Raw genomic sequence first — 17,067 nt, forward strand, 5'->3', positions numbered from 1 at the left:
GCGCGCGCGTGTGTATGTGTGTGCATTTAACGGCATATCTTCTTGTTTGTGCATGTGTTTACAGTTTCCATGTGCACTTTCTATTATGTTGTGTCTTTTTCACTTGTCACGACACTGTGATGTGACTTTTATTGGGTGATCACGCCGAGAATTGTCAAGAGAGGCCGGTAGAGGAAGTTTCACAAATAAACTCACTGTTCCTGGGTGTGGTTCATCCTTGTGCTGCTTAAGAAGTGTGAATATCCCAGGCACCCAGGCAGAGGCATCCAGTCCATCCCGGCTGCATTGCTATAAATAATGCTAAGAGAAGGAGACAACGATGATACTAGTGAAAAGATGCTTGATAGACATTTTCAGGTCGATAGAGGACAGAACAATCTGGTCTCATAGCTTCATGTAAGATTATCAAAACAAAAATAAAATGTTAGGGCCAGTTTTTTTTTAAATTAAAAAAAGTCAAATGAAAGCATAACTTTGGCTCCAGGCTGTTAAATGTCCAAAATGTCTATGGATTTAAGCTCAGCACAGTTAGCCCCATCTCAGTAAAGCCCTCCTTCTATTTGAAACTTAATGGCACCTCTGATTGAAGTCAAGTTTTTAACCTTGTTCATATGGTGTTTTATTTAGTCGTTCATTTATTTTTGGTAGTCGGATCATGAGTAAAAAAAAAAAAAAAATCCAGTCAGAGTTGAGGCTGGACATGCAACAAACCGATCGAAACCAGTCCTGTGAACTTGCTGCATCTGGCTAATTTATCAGAGCAAAGTTTGTATAACATCAGAAAGACACTATATTAACTGATAAATGACATCGTGAAGGGTGATACTGTTTAAGGGCATGTGTGAGTCTTCTGCTCTCTGTGTCACCACAAGTGTCTCACCTGTCCTCCTCCTATGCTCTGCTTTACAAACAGACAACAGACACACAAGGAATGTAGCAGAGAAAAGACAGGTGAAGTAGGGATAACGTTACTTAAGTCGTCAACAAGCTTCCCAAGAAGAGTTAATCCATCAAAATGCTTTATTTGTGATTGCAAACTTGTTTAGTTTTAACACTAAGCCTTAGCATCATGTAGTGTACTCCTGGAACTGGATGCAAACCTTTCCTCTGAAACACAGAAACAACATGTGCTTTGGACATCCTGATTTATAAATTAAGCACATTTTACTCTACTAAACAACTCTAACAAAAAATGGACTTTGGCTGTGTAAACCACGATGTATTTAATAAGAGAATTTGTAAGGCAGATGCAGAGGGTGAGTGGAGAGGGTCTGCAGGCAGTTAGCTGAGGAATGATGTTAATTAAATAAGTTAAAAGCACAGAGTTGCATCTAAGGCATTTTAAGACATGAAGGCTTTATTTTCAGGGGGGGAAATGAAATTTGTCATTTTAATGAACAGAGGTGAGTTTTGGCAGATTTAATCAATGCCAGGAGATGGATTTTAATTGGTTCATTTTACTCAGAACCATTACCATGAATAATGTTCTTATTTAGTTTAATGTCTGATTTGACAAACATATGTGAGTAACAGCTGCACCCTTTGCACAACCACAGATTGGTCACATGACAGTGAATATTAAAGGCTCGGTTTTCTAAAACAGAGTGAGTAAGCGCAGCATCCAAGTTATTAACAGTAAATATGATTACAGCCTTTCACAAAGTGCTACCTTTATGACCCCTTTAAGATTCAGTTTTTATTGAGACTGTCAAACAGATCTTCATTGTAGCTGCAATCATCTGGTGCCACTATTTTGTGTGGTTGCTGCATTGGATTGTTTTTTCTGTCTTTTTTTTCTCTATTTATGTAATACAAGGATTTCAGAAAACATCCAAGCCAACAAAAACTACAGATATAAGTGTATTTAATAAACATGTCTCTGTTGAAGGGCTTTCTGAGATCGTTTTTATGCTCTGCCCTTTGGTTGTGATAGGTACTCTATTACTTCATACAAGCATACATACAGTTAGGTCCATAATTTGTTGGACAGAGATAACTTCTGTAAACCACAGCAGTGGATCCAGCCATCGATATGTGATGGAAGCGGAGACTTTGAGCTTTAATTCAAGGGGTTTTTGTGAAGAACACTGGGCAGAGTGGACCCAATCGCAGGATTTAGAGTGGTGAACTCGAGTGCATTTATTAACAGTGAAATAACTGTGATACATACAGATAGTGATCAGCAAGTTCTCTATAGAACTTGGCTGCCAGCATGCAGTTGAGTCCTATAGAGTCTTGCTAATGACCTACTAATTTTATTCAGGTGTGTTGCAGCAGGGACACGTTTAAAAGTTTCAGGACACCAGCCCTCGAGGACTGGAGTTTGACACCCCTGATATATTAGGCTTCTGAGGACAACGCTGGGAGAGCGTTGCCCATAGTGAGACTCTGAAGCGAATGTTTGAAAGAGACATTCTGGTTTTTATTCCAGTCTATGTTTGGGTTATGGCATCTCGACCAGGTGTGACTAACTTCGAGAGGAGTGAGAGGGGCCTCAAGAAGACAGACAAAGTTGTTTTGAGTTGTTGCCAGAGAGAATGAGAGGATGATTTAAGATGATTTCTGCTGGAAACATGAGCCTGAACATGAGGTAGGGTTGAGCCATTTCACTGCTCGCTCGTCAGTATCCCTACTACTACTTGCGAGCGTGGTCTTTTGGGCACACAGGACAGGCATAAATGAAATGTCCTTTCACTCCAAAATAAAGGCACTCGCCAGCTGAGAGCTGTTCTGCGAGGGAGAGTCGGCCTGCGCAAGTTGCACGGGTTGTTCCTCATTGTTTTCACTAACACTCCATTCCTGGCAGCAGGTGCGTTCAGCCAGAGGCAAACCGCAATGAGTCCCGTCCATGAACACAGACACAGAAACTCAAGCACGAGGAGAAACAGGAGGACTGAGGGGGACAGTTTTACAAACATTTTGCATTAATTTTTTAGCAGTTACAGCCATTTTTATATAAAATGAATTGTTGACTGTTTTTAATACTTGGGGAAAAAACCCAGTAGATTCTCAACATTTTTATCAAAACTCTATAGTAAGTGTTCACATAAAATTATATTTGTAGTACCACCTGTGCCTTTAGACACTTTTATAATGAACTAGTCTCTTTCAATAGTAGTTCTCACAAACTACTGAATGTAAAGGCGCCATCTTGTTATAACACAGCTAGAGTTCAGCTTCTTGCTGTAAAAAAAATCTTTTTTTTTTACAAACCTCTCTACCACATGTGCTCAACTGTTGACCTGCAGAAGAAGAACGCCACCTACGTTACTGTTACTGTGCCGCGTGCATAATTGTGACCATTTATTTTAGTCTGGAGGTAAATATTATAAACTTCAGATAGCGTATTATTTCTTTCTTTTAAAAAAAATTTTTTTAAATGGCATATTATTTCTAAGCCCCTCAGCCAATACTTATTTTTGACCAACATTTCAGTATGATTTTTTGTTGTGTTTGTGTTTGTTTTTTAAATATTAAGGTGCTCTAAAAACCACTGCTGAGAAAAGACATGCAGAAACTATTTTACTGTGAATTAGTCTGTGTGTGGAAATGTGACCATTTGGTCCTAAAACACTGCAGTACGCTCTGCTCACTGTTAAAAACAACGTGGCTGTGTGTGTGTACCAATATGTGCACCTCAATGTGCGTAACTTGTACTGGGATTCTTCCTCTGTGATCAAGTTACCAGTATGATTGAAGACGACAAATATATGGGACTGGGATCTAATAATAATTTGCAGTTAATTATGCCTCAATGAATAGTCCCAATTTTTTGCCCTCTAAAAGAGAACAACAAATACATGGACAGCCACAAAAACATCTCTGTTCAGTTGGAAAATCAACACTGCCCCCCTTTAGTAAATACCAGCAGCAGCTTTTTAAACAGCTGTAGCGCAGACCATTATTAAATCTCGTCTTAAACTGCATAAACAGTATTTTCTGAATGAGAAGTCCTTTCCATGCCCCTCCTCAAGCCAGCTAGACATCAGAGAGATATCTCGGGAAAGTCCAGGAAAGAAGCAAAGCAGACCAATAACTGGAAGTTAATAACAATTCATGATCTGACAGGAATGAAACTCGGTCGTGAATTTCGGAGAAAGGTACAGCCACAGTGTTCAGTCAGACACTGAAAACTTCACAGTGCTACTGGGAAACGTCCACAGGTGCATAAAACACAGAAATACTCTGAATTTCTAATGCAGATTATATGCACATGGACACACATAAATTTATAAAGTAAATGGGAAAGAGAGTGAGTCTAACAAAGTTCTCTGAAATATTTTGTTACTTTTTAAGGTTAATTCAACCCTCCTGGCCAATCAGAATCCAGACTTAATTTGAGATAACTCATGAATGAACTGGAATACTGCCATCTTACACCTCTTGCTTCTCTGCCAAGGTCACACATTTTTATCAGCCTTTCAACCAGATGCCCAGATACAAGATTAAAATCAGCCCTTGCTTCCAACTTTCTTGCAGATCGGTGAAAAAGACAACCCCAGAAATGGGCCTGAAAAAAGCCTTAAAGATAGCAGCGGTTTGAGCCAAATTATCTTCTGAGATTAGTGAACATTCTGTTTCCAAAAATGGTTACACAAACTGATTCTGTTACACATTTGGAAAACGCTCGTTTGAATTACTTGAAACATTAATCCAAGTTAATTTAGCTATTACTTTCCAACAAGTCTTGAGACAATGTGAATATGACCTGTCTAAGTTTTTTCTAATGCTTTTTATTCTATATGGGAAAGATTACGTGCTTATTTATCATTACAACTAAAGGCCTTTGGCACTAGAGTACTGCACTTCCTCTAATGTTTCTCTTGTCTGTTCCCCTAGGTAGGCTGGTGGGAGAATGGCGTGCTGAGGTTACGGTACCCAGCCTGGTCCCGCTACGGGCCATTCCTTAAACCACCCGATGATGCCCAGCACCTGCGTGTTGTCACACTGGAAGAAAGGCCATTTGTCATTGTAGAGCTTGCAGACCCTGCATCTGGAACCTGCATCCGTGACTCAGTTCCCTGCAGACGACCCCTTAATGCCAGGTTTGAAAGCCTTGAAAGGAAGAGGGAGAAATGTAAAAGAAATAACTCACGTATTTTATTATGTATGTGATGTGATTATCTTTTCCATACCTTATTTTTGGACACTTTCATTTCAAAGATGGTGGTACTTTGGGAAAAGAAATAATGGAGGGTAATCTAATTGAAAGGAGTACTAGAGACTGCTTTATTTACTAGTGTTTGGAATGGAGTTCCTAAGCTCTCATGATGCCATCCAATTGAGGTGACATCAGTCACCTATCAAAACTGTGGTCTCTTCACTCCCTGGCCGTAATCAATAACAGACTGCTCTCCAGAGGATCAGTGGAATGACTCAGGGGTCTGGAATCAGATATGACCACAGTGGAGCTTTATGGTTCATCAGCTTCTGAAGGGATGACAGCACCTATCCTGCACAGGTCGATCAAACCTGTCAACAAGTGCTTGGCCACAGTACTCCATTTTTGTGACCATATCCAACTGCCTTCCTTTCCTTTCCTTACCTTTCCTTAAAGATTTTCACCTTTAAAGTTTTACTATGATTATTTTTTGCTATTATCTTTTACTCTGTGCTGTGTCTCTTTCATAGTGCCATCCATGAGGGTGTGGCTCCAATGAAGCAGTGCTGCAAGGGTTTCTGCATTGACATCCTCAAGAGATTGGCCAAAATAGTCGGCTTCACCTACGATCTTTACTTAGTGACCAATGGGAAACATGGGAAGAAAATTGATGGGGTTTGGAACGGCATGATTGGAGAGGCAAGTCTTTGTGAGTGTGTGTGTCTGTAAGCCCGTGGAAGCTCCCGGTTCTGCCTGTCTGCCTTTGTGAGCAATGTGTTCTCAATGTCGCTCCCGTATCACTTGTGCATGTGTGAAAAGGGTGTGTGTGTGTGTGTGTGTGTGTGTGTGTGTGTGTGTGTGTGCCTCTGCATATTTGAGTCGCATTTTCGGTCAAGTAGTAGCATTCCTCAGTGTGTGGTCTCGCGTCCTGGGTGACCAGTTAAACGCTAAGTGTCACATCAATCGCTGTGAGAGTTATGGCCACTTAACCACTGCTAGCAATCAGACAGCTGTCATTTATTACACACTGCAGCAGGCGTGCACACACACACACACACACACACACACAAAACAGAACGCATACTGTATTAGAGAGAAAATAACTCACGGTTAAACAAATTAGAAGGACAAGCATAATGTGTAACACATGCAGTGAGCTCACTCTCCTACAAACGCGTCCCGACAGTGTGTTATCTGCAGAGACACATCCTTAGTCACAAACGCGCACACACAAACACACACTCTGTCAGATACCCCCTAGCTGGTAGTCCTTGATATTTTCGTGGTAATATAGTTCATGATCCACCATCAAGTAAAGATACAGAGATGTTGGCAAGAAAATGAAAAAAAAAGAAGCATGCACAGACAGACAGAAAAGCATGCACACATCCTCACACACCAGCCGAGATCGATACGGGAGCTGCTGTTTCATTGAAGCGCCCTGCTGTTTCTATCTTTGTCCCAGAGGGAACTTGCCAAACGCCAGTTGTCACAGGTTCCAAAACAGTTCCACTGCTCTCTCCTGCTCTATCATTTATAACTTGAGCCCGTCTGTCGAATCTATTTTTTACATGCAAAAGGGCAATTTTGTTTTCTCAAACTAATGTCTGTCTTTTGATCAGATGTTCCAAAGCCTGCCATTCTTTGATCAGGTAATCCAGAGACTTGGCAAAGTTGAGAGGAGGGTGCTTTGCTTTCCACTTCGCTTCATTTTTCTGCTGATTTGCTCTGAAGAGCGAATGTGCCATGTCTAATGTAGATTAACATTTCACTCATACAATCAGCGGACACAGCGGTTTTCAGGTTTTTGCTAGATGGTGGCAGGGTTGAGAAGCGTCCTAGCTCATTTTGTATGCTAAAGGGATGCTGAAGAGACACGTGTTCAGTATTTGTACAAGACCGAGTTTCTCATGTAGGCAAGTTTAATGATGTACAAAGGGTCAAGGTGTGACTTGTCAGCACCTTACCTGAAAACCTTCTGGACTGAAAAGGATGGGCTTTGTCTAGCTGTAACAGGTACACGATTTACTCATAATTACAGCCGATTTATTTCTTAGCGGTGCTGTTTGTCCCCCTTTAGGTGGTGTACAAGCGGGCGGATATGGCCATTGGCTCGCTGACTATCAATGAGGAGAGGTCAGAAGTTGTGGATTTCTCCGTGCCCTTTGTGGAGACGGGGATCAGTGTCATGGTCTCCCGTAGCAATGGGACTGTATCGCCATCAGCTTTCTTAGGTAAGAGGCTGTGTTTGTGGGCGGCGTGTAGCTGATGTACAGAATCTAATCTAATTGTGGAGCGCTGAGTTTGCATAAAACGCCCCAGCCTTTGGTTGCTAGTTCTTTACATCAAGATTAGCCATTAGTTTTTCTTAGGTTCACGTCTTCTTAACTTTTACTTTCACTCCGTCAGCAGACTCCAGGCTCCAGCGGGAGAACAGTGTTATGGGCCTATAGACTGCATTGAGATGATTGTAAAAAAAAAAAGAAGAAGAAGAAAGAGAAGAGAGTGTGTTTATGGGCTTTTGGAGAATATATTTGCTCCAGTGGTTTTCATTTCTCTGCATATATAGTCTCCATTATGGGCTACATTTATGAAACATTCTTGTTTCTTATACTGATAATGACAGTTACAGTAATTTAATAATGCAATAAGAGTACAAAAAAGTGCATGTTTTTGTTTTTTTCCACAGAGCCCTACAGTCCAGCGGTGTGGGTGATGATGTTTGTCATGTGCCTGACCGTCGTGGCTGTGACTGTCTTTATTTTTGAGTTCTTCAGCCCCGTAGGCTACAACCGCAGTCTCCAGACCGGCAAGAGTGAGTGATGAGTCCAAGCTGTCTGTGTTTAATGCATCTCTGTGAAGTCCATCACTGTTGCCAAATGGATCAAAAGAACAAACATTAAACACACTCCTGGAAAACTGGTTCAAAAAAAAAAAATCTTAGTCACAATGATCTTATGAAAGCATCTGATTGTTTTTTTGTTTTTCGCTGTCTCGTTAGTTAGCTGTTGCATTAGATGGGGAAAAAAATCGATGTGTATTTTGAATCAGCTGCCATGAATCTTTAGCTGTGAGTGTAGCAAAGAGGAAATTATACCTACAGTATACTGAACTCCTTCCAAGTATTCTCAATACCGAAGAAGCCATTTATTATTCAGCAGCATAGTTTGTACCCCTGTGATATTCAGTATGCCTGATGCCTTGGTCCAATACCCAGCCTGGCTCGCCTCTTTTACTGCATGATTGCTGTGTTCTACATAAATTTACTCCTCCGTCATCCTCCTATATATCCCTCTTATTCACTCTCGCCTCTCTTCTTCCTGCCTCCTTTATTCCCGCTGTGTAAAGGCAGGAGTGTTTGAGTCCTTTTGAATAGTGTTTTTGCACCAGGTGGTTTGTTTGATCGTGTAGCAGATGAATTGATATCTGCCATCTACGTAACGTATAGGCGCCACCTTATGAGGTTTGTTGTCAAAAGAAAATCTGCAAGGTTTCCTTTTTCATATGCTCCGAGGCTGTTTTTCATTCAGACGCGTTTAATTTGAGTCAGCCGCGTCATTTACAGATGCCTGTGAATACACTTGTGCTGAGTACCGGCTGGATCACTTCCTAGAAGTAAATATAGTGTTACAACTGCTCTTTTTAAACTGAAAGGTCTTCTTTTTAATTTCTTCTTTTCTTCCTTATCTTTCTGGACAGAGGCTGGAGGGTCTACTTTCACTATAGGAAAGTCTGTCTGGCTTTTGTGGGCCATTGTCTTTAACAACTCTGTGCCAGTGGAGAACCCAAGAGGAACCACAAGCAAGATCATGGTGCTGATTTGGGCCTTCTTTGCTGTCATTTTTCTGGCCTCCTACACTGCTAACCTGGCTGCCTTCATGATCCAGGAGGAGTACATTGACACAGTGTCAGGCCTCTCGGACAAGAAGGTACTTCATGGCTTGAATACTGATTAAGCAGAAAAAGCAGAAGGAGAATTAAAGTCTTAGAGTGAGCTAAATCCCATGCATTTGAATGTTAAATTGATTAAAGCACAGGAATTTAGAAATGAATAAAATCTCATTTAACAGAACTCAATTACCACAGTTCTCGAATACTTAAAAGACAGTCCTAAATACTAATTTAAGTCCACAGACTGCTCTCTTTTCAAAGATTTGACTGTGCATGGAGTGTTGTAAGTTAGTCTGGAGAGTGGACAGAAATAGGTCAGACAGATTGGTGCACAGCCTGGTGTGTCTCATGCCCCTTCCGTCTCCCTCCCTCGTCTCCCTTTGCTCTGCTAGTTTCAGCATCCCGAGGAGCAGTACCCACCTCTGAAGTTTGGCACGGTGCCCAACGGTAGCACAGAAAAAAACATCCGCTCCAACTACCCAGACATGCACCAGTACATGGGAAAATACAACCAGAAAGGAGTGGAGGATGCCATACTGAACCTCAAAACCGGGTCTGTCTGCCATGAACCTTTACCTTTGTCTTACTCCACTCCTCTCTCACTCCTTCATCCATCCGTAACTGCCTATCTAAATAGAGTAGCAGGGACTTTGGGTAAAAGGAGGGGCGCAGCCTGTCCATCACAGGGTTAACGTGGAACGACACATCCACACCTGCAGCCAATTAAAAATCACTCACATGCTTGTCTTTGGGCTGTAAAAGGAAACCAGAGTACCTTAAGAAAACCCGCACATGTGCAGATACCCCACTCAACAAGCAGACTGGAACCCAGAGCCTTCGTTTTGTGAAGTGACATCCACTGGGCCAACATGCCACCTGGTTTGCACATGTGCTCATTTTTGTAAAATGTCCTCAAATTTAACATAAAATCATTTGCCTAAGACTTTAAGGGGACAACAGATAAATCAATATATATTATTACATATCAAAGCAAGTATACAGTGCTCTGAAAAAGGTTTTGCCCGCTTTTTTCTTTTTGTATATTTGTCACACTACATATTTGAGATCATCAGACAAAGTTTAATATTGGGCAAAGACAACCCGAGTCGATGCAAAATTCAGTTTTTGAATAAAGATTTAATTTCTTACGTGATCTTTCAGCCTACCTCATTTTGTCAGAGAGGCTGAACTTAAAGGATTTCTTGATTCAACAGGTCTGGCAGTAATCAGGCCTGGGTGTGGCTAGTGAAATCCAATCCAGCTTTCTAAATATGTGGTTAATCACAGCTATTTTATAATTTAACAAGGGAGGAAATTACTTTTCCACATAAGCTCAGGCAGGTTTGAATCACTTTTTTCTCCGATTCAAAAAAGCACTGTGTCACAATCTAAAGAAACAGCTGGGAAACAAAGTCACTGACATCTATCAGTCTGTAAAGGATTGCACCACCATTTCTAACCACTGCGAACCACAGTGAGAGCCATTATCCACAAATGGAGAAAACCTGGAATGGTGGTAAAGCTTCAATGGTGGAAAATGGCATCTGTGTGAGAGATCCTAGCAAAAACTACTGTTTGAAAAATATTCTGTGGACCGATGAAGAAAAAGTTAAACTTTCTGGAAGGCTTGTATCCTGTTACATCTGGTGTAAAACTAACACAGCATTTCATAAAAAGAACATCACACCAACATTCAGGCATGGTGGTGGGAGTGTGATGGTCTGAGGCTGCTTTGTTGCTTCAGGACGACTTGCTGTCATTGAAGGAACCACAAAATCCTGAAGGAAAATATAAGGCACACTTAGATTATGCAGCAGGAGAATAATGGGAAACACACTAGCAAATCAACCTCTGAATACCTCAGAAAAAGGTTTTGTTGTGGCCCAGTCAAAGTCCAGACTTAAATCGGATTGAGATGCTTTGGCACAACCTTAAATCCTTCCAGTGTGGCTGAATGAAAACACTTCTATAAAGAAGAGTGGGCCAACATTCCTCCACAGTGAAGTGAAAGACTCATTGCCAGTTATCGCAAACTCTTGATTGCATTTCTTGCTGCCAAAGGTGGCACAACCAGTTATCAGGTTTAGGAGGCAATTACTTTTTCACACAGGGCCAGGTAGACTTGGATGGCTTTTTTCCCTTAATAAATGAAAACCTCCATTTTGTGTTTATTCAGGTTATCTTTGTCTAATGTGATATTCTGCTAAATATTGTCTAAAATTAAAATGAGTTGGATGCTCTGAAACATTTAAATGTGCTAAATATGCAAAAAATAAGCAAAGATGAAGGGGGTAAATACTTGCCCGGTATACTTAACTTGATTTTCTCTATCTTTTTCACTGCACTTAGATTAAGCTTAGATATATATTATATAATGAAAATATTCTACTACATGGGATATTCAGCAGCTGTTGTTTATCTTTAAATCTCACAAAAAAAAGGGCCAATTCGTTTTTTTTCTTCAGGCGGTTAAAAAACAAACCAAGCTTTTTTTTCTCCAATTGGTGAAATCTTTTAGTTAATGTTATGTCAGGATCATGGAAAGCATGGAAGGCAGGAGACCAGCAGCAAGATCCTTTACAGAGCAAAACAGGCATCAGTAGCCATGGATGACATTTATTAATTCAGAATGTCACGAGTGGCATGAAATGGAGGAGGTGGTTTGCAAAGTGGTTTGCAGAGAAAGCAGCACTTCTGTGCAGGTTGAAGCATCTCAGATAGCGTGTCCCAAATTTGCCAGTGAGATGTGCAGCAGGCCAAACAGCTGTGCTATCAGCTGATGGGAGTTTGAGCTGGAATCAGTGGCCTGCGTTTGCATAAATGCAGGTTCCTCCTTGACCTGGGAAGCTGCAGTTGACATTCAACAAATCTGTGTGTTTGAAACGCCTCTGGCACGTTTGTTTGCGTCGGACGGAATGGAAATAGTTGCAGCAATGAACGACAGCAGATGTGGCCCGCTGTCACTGTTTGCTCCGGGTTTTTAATGTTCTCAGTCTCACACCAGCAGGCCATCACACACTCATTCTTTTCAACTCCAGCTAACGTTTCACATCTTTTGTCACACTTCATGCTTTCCCGCAAAGATTCTCTCACCTTTACTCTTTCCCTTTCTCTCTCCACCTTTGCCGCTATCTCCACCCACGCACGCAGTGCAAACAGCATTTCCCTCTTCAGTTTCTAGTAGAATCTCTATCACCCGTCATGTGTTGGATAATCCCAGTTTACTTTATCCTAAGCTTCTGTCACCCCCCCTCCCCCATCAGCCCCCACTGAATCTTGCCTTGACACCACAATTATAACTCAGTGTTAACATGCAAAAGAATGAGGAACACCTGCTTTTCTCCAGCAGCTTTCTCTTCTGCTCCTCGGTACTTATCTTTCCCTTCTCCTCTTCATCTGCCCTCCTATGTCGCCATGTCTTTTCTTTCTCCTCCTTTTTTTTTTTTTGGTCCATTCTTTCCCCTCCCAGTGTGCTTTCTCAATGTGTCTGTATTTAAACTTTATAATCCTCATCACTCTCTAGCTCTATCCCATGTCTTTTCCCCCCTGAAGTGTGTAAATCTCTCCCCCCTCTCTCTCACTCCCTGTCACAACGCTCTCCGCACCGTATAAATCCCCATCCTCCTCGTCCCCTCCGCTGCCTCCTCCACCATCCCGCTCCCTCTTACCCACACATCTTTTCCTGATCTCTGCCTTATTTTATTCTCCTTGTGTTTTCACTCTTTCCGCCAAACCTGCTTTACTATTCCACTCTTCTCCCCTTTTCTTGTCATGATTTAACTTTTTATGCCCTCTCTATCATTCTGTGCGCCTGTCTGCTATATATTTTTGCACCCTAACTCCCTTCCCAGGTACATTGCGGCGCTATACCTTTATATCCCCTCTCTTGCCTCAGTCAGTCTCTCCATCCCTTTGCTCTTGTCTCCCATTAAATGATGAATGAATTCTCCCTTCATCCCTTTACAGGAAACTGGATGCCTTTATTTATGACGCTGCAGTACTGAACTATATGGCTCGGAAGGACGAAGGTTGTAAGGTGAGGACTTTTTACTCACACGTATGTGCATGCGGCATGCATTCACCTCGGTGGGTTTCTCAAGTTCTGCTCGTTGTCCTCTCTTTCAAGGTGATGACCATAGGCTCGGGGAAGGTTTTTGCCACCACAGGCTACGGTATCGCCCTGCACAAAAACTCACGCTGGAAACGTCCTCTTGACCTGGCCCTGCTGCAGCTGGTGGGAGATGGTGAGGACTGTGAGGAGGGGAGGTGTTCAGATGAAAATAATTAGGACAATGCAGGAGCAAAGAGAAGGTTACAGTAAAAATGAAAAGGATAGAGAAACGAGCCACAGAGTAGCACAAGAGTGTGGGGTGGATGGAGGACCCAGGGGGTAGATGAATGAGAGGATGTGGAGTGGTGGACAGGGGGAGTGTAAGGTGTGTGGAGAGGCTGAAGGGTCTAAGGTGTTTTGATTGTGACACAGGGAATAAGAGTGTGTAGGAGAGGGCCGATGGCACTTTTAAAGAGGTTTGCACATCTCTTTATTGGCCAGAGGAGAGGAGGAGAAACAACAGAGCAAGAAGAAAATTGTTTTGTTTGTTTGTTTCTTAGCAAAAATGACTTGATTGTGTTGATGTCTGCCTCCCCCACTGTCTCGCTACTCTCGTACAAACCTGTCTGAATTTCTCTGGCTTTCCTTTTCTCCCTGTTTGAAAAGCTAACAGAAAAAAAAAAGATTTACTTGTGTGCGTCACTGTTGTAAAAAAAAAAAAAAAAGAAAGTCACAACTTGTGTGGTGGTGACAGATTTATACCTATTGCAGATTAGCTGAAACTGACATACAAAGTGAGGAAGTGTGGCAAAAAAGTGAAAAGAAACACCTGAAAATGCTCTGAATAGGAAAGTAAAACGAGGTATAAAAAACAACTATCATTAAATAGAGATGTTATTAGTGTGCTTTGTCTACTTTACACACTCGTGATTAGCACATGAGAATCTGTTTTTAGTCGTCAGTACACTAATGCTTGATTGTCATTTTACACAGTCCGCCACACACGTTTATTGTCTCAGTCGGATGCCTCTTGTTTGGCTTTTTCTCGTGTTTTAAATCAGCTTTGCTTATGGCGTGGCGGACAAAGCCCTTTAGCTGTTTCTGGCATGCAGACGCTTTAGCTGCTTACACACTGATAATGCCAATTTGGTGCCAAGATCTATTAAATAAGACTGGCGTCTGGAGCTGAATAGCTGGACCTGGAAAAGGATGCGAGTGTGTGTGTGTGTGTGTTAGCTAGAAAAATAGGGAGCCCAGACAGCCTTGACATGCAGTGTTTGTCATTTCTTTTAATTCTTGATAGATTTCCTTGTCCTTGCTTATGTTCATTGTAGCACAAACCCTTAACAGCTGTGCACGCTGGATGGATCTAGTTACAGGGTGGTGTTGAATGTTGAGAATTGTAGTTGTAGGAAGGCATTATTGGAGTGGATTACTAAGGAAGAGGATTAGTTTGTTTGGATGCGGAGAGCAGCAGGGGGTGGGGGGTTGGGGGGCTCGCATTCAGCGTGCCCTCAAAGGCTGCATCTCAACAATCGCCCTGCGGCTCAAGGACTCAGCGTCGCACCTTCAGCGGGGCTAAGTCGTGTCACAGTGTTACATCATTATTGTACCATGCTGTGTTTGAGTGCTATCATTTTTTTTTTACAACTGAATTAGAGGATAGCAGAGCACCCGAGATACTTTCCACTGCTTTCTCCAATGTGAGCACATTGTTCTCCTTGTTGTCACCTCTTGTGATTCATACCACAGCTTTAAGAGCTGGTCCATTGATCTCACTACAACGTTTTTTCGTGATAAATCAAAACTGCTGAGTAACAAGATTTCCCTTTCCCCTTCTTATCAGATCCACTCCTGTATTTTGCATAGTATCATGATTTTGATTCTAATAATATATTATTCAGTGAGTAGATAATAAAAATGTGAGAAGCTGGGTTTTTAGCTCTTGGCTGGCAGATTTTTAATTTTTTTTCCCCCAGAAATCTTGCAATGAATGCAGAGAGGTTTGTCATGTTGTGATAAAAGCATGGGATTGTACGGGTCATGGTTTGCTGCTCAACAGCTGTGGAGCTCAGTGTCTCTGGACATGTCTGGCATTATGCCCCATCTGGCACAGTGCAAAATGCAAATGTACACTTGCACATTTACATATGCACACTCGCCCACACACTTAGACACACACACACAAATACGTTTTTCTCTTATTAAATAATGTCTTTGTGGTGCGCTGCCAGCTCCGTGTTTGCAGTGTCGCCAGCTCTACCTGACCTGACCTGCCAGAAACGACATAGGTAGAGTGTGGATTTGACACACCTGTCAGATTTGGCAGACCTGAGCTGGCTGTGACTTAGAGGCAGAGACAACCGCCATCATAAAGGTCTAAGGGAGAGAAGAAACATGCACATTGAAAAAAGAGTCCAATTCATGAGGGAGACGAAGAAGCACAAGATGAATCACTCGGAGTCAAATGGCAGCGGAGCCAGGAAATGAGAGTGAGAGATCGGAGAAAGCATTCAGCTGAGACTTGTGAAGTACAGGACACTTGTGGGACTACCTGTTTATCTGCACCCTCAAGTAAGATATTTGATGTTTCCAAATCGGGCTCCTGTTTGGACACACAACTGCCACTGAAGGTCAATAATTCCAATGAATTCTCCACAGTGGGGACTACATTATAGAGTTAAAAACAGACATTGTGTCTAAAAAAGTGTGAGCATAAGATAAGACAGTGAGTTGTTACCTTAAACTGCCAGCGGGCTGCAGTAGCAGTGTGTCCATCTGTTGATGTAGCTGGAGGCTACGGCCTGTTGGCTGATGATGTTCTACAGGAGACACATTAACCAGTTCACACAGATGACTGCATCAGCTTCATCTAAGCTACGCGAGCAGGGCTAATGATGGCACAAATGAAAAGGCAAAAGGTTGAGTTTTCGAAGAGAAGTGCAGTGTTACGACTAGATGTGTGACTTGTCAGCTTTTAAACTCTGCTCTTGCTTTTCATTTGAAATAGTTCAGAGAGTGCAGTGTGCAGTGAAGGCAACTTCATACCTGGTTATCGCAGCACTGCTCATCGGGCCGTTGTTATTAGTGCGACAGAAAGCTCTCATTATGACTTCTGTTAGTCATGATATAACTCTAACATGAATCATGCGCCGCATCTTGTAAATGATCAGCACTATGGTTACACCAGTAACCCCTGTAGCCAGTCACACATTTAGCCTGGAAACTCAGATTTGTTAAGAAAAGATATAGTTATGGGTAAAAAGTTGGTTCTCGGTTGGTTATTAGATGGGGATCTTAAAACCCCCAGAGCTTACCACCTGGGTGAGGATCCTGACCATCCCTCCAGCACAATTAACTGATTATGATCTTCTCTCCCCGTCTCTGCCATTTTCTATCAAATCTCTCTCTTCACATTTTTCCTCTTTTTCTCTCCTCCCATCCTCTTCAAGCTGAGGAGCGTTCCACTGTTTGTCATGATGACACAATCTCACACAGTCCTCCATCTCTGTTTTCCTTCTTGCAGCCCTCTCTAACTCTGTCTGTCTCATTCTCCCTGACACGTTCGTGGACGGAGAGAGAATGCCGTTCCTCCTCTCTCTTTCTAAGGCTCCCTCATTACCGCTCTCACACTTTTCCATGCTCGCTCAACCTATCCAGCCATCTCACTGTGGCTCCTGGTCTCTCTTCTCTTCTCCTCATTTACTCTGGGTTACAATGTTGAGATTAGGTTGTCGATGCCATTTTGCTTCTCAGTGCTTCTTCATTGTTTTGGACCCTCTCCCCCTCTCCCTCCCCTTCTCTGTCTCAGTCCCCTTTCTCTTTGTTGTTTTGGACTCTGTTCTTTGTATTGCTGACCTCTGACCTTGAAGTGTCACCTTGGATAATGGGCAAAAAACAAGCCTACAGACCTGTACTTCAGTGCTTATCTATCTATCTATCTATCTATCTATCTATCTATCTATCTATCTATCTATCTATCTATCTATCTATCTATCTATCTATCTATCTATCTATCTATCTA

The 17,067-nt window shown here is 42.1% G+C and overlaps 1 protein-coding gene across 1 annotated transcript in view; it reads left to right on the forward strand.

Moving 5' to 3' along the window:
* LOC102306605 (glutamate receptor ionotropic, NMDA 2D) overlaps positions 1–17,067 on the forward strand; it is a 56,525-nt gene that overhangs the window by 27,306 nt on the left and 12,152 nt on the right. The window contains exons 7-14 of the mRNA XM_014334528.2: positions 4,840–5,045; positions 5,632–5,800; positions 7,182–7,335; positions 7,791–7,916; positions 8,801–9,030; positions 9,385–9,545; positions 12,959–13,028; positions 13,119–13,236. Coding sequence (XP_014190014.1) covers positions 4,840–5,045; positions 5,632–5,800; positions 7,182–7,335; positions 7,791–7,916; positions 8,801–9,030; positions 9,385–9,545; positions 12,959–13,028; positions 13,119–13,236 — 1,234 coding nt within the window. The remainder of the gene's footprint in view (positions 1–4,839; positions 5,046–5,631; positions 5,801–7,181; positions 7,336–7,790; positions 7,917–8,800; positions 9,031–9,384; positions 9,546–12,958; positions 13,029–13,118; positions 13,237–17,067) is intronic.

Source organism: Haplochromis burtoni, unplaced genomic scaffold (assembly GCF_018398535.1).
Source record: "Haplochromis burtoni strain Fernald_Lab_line unplaced genomic scaffold, NCSU_Asbu1 Contig_80, whole genome shotgun sequence".
In the NCBI taxonomy this organism is placed as follows: Eukaryota; Metazoa; Chordata; class Actinopteri; order Cichliformes; family Cichlidae; genus Haplochromis; species Haplochromis burtoni.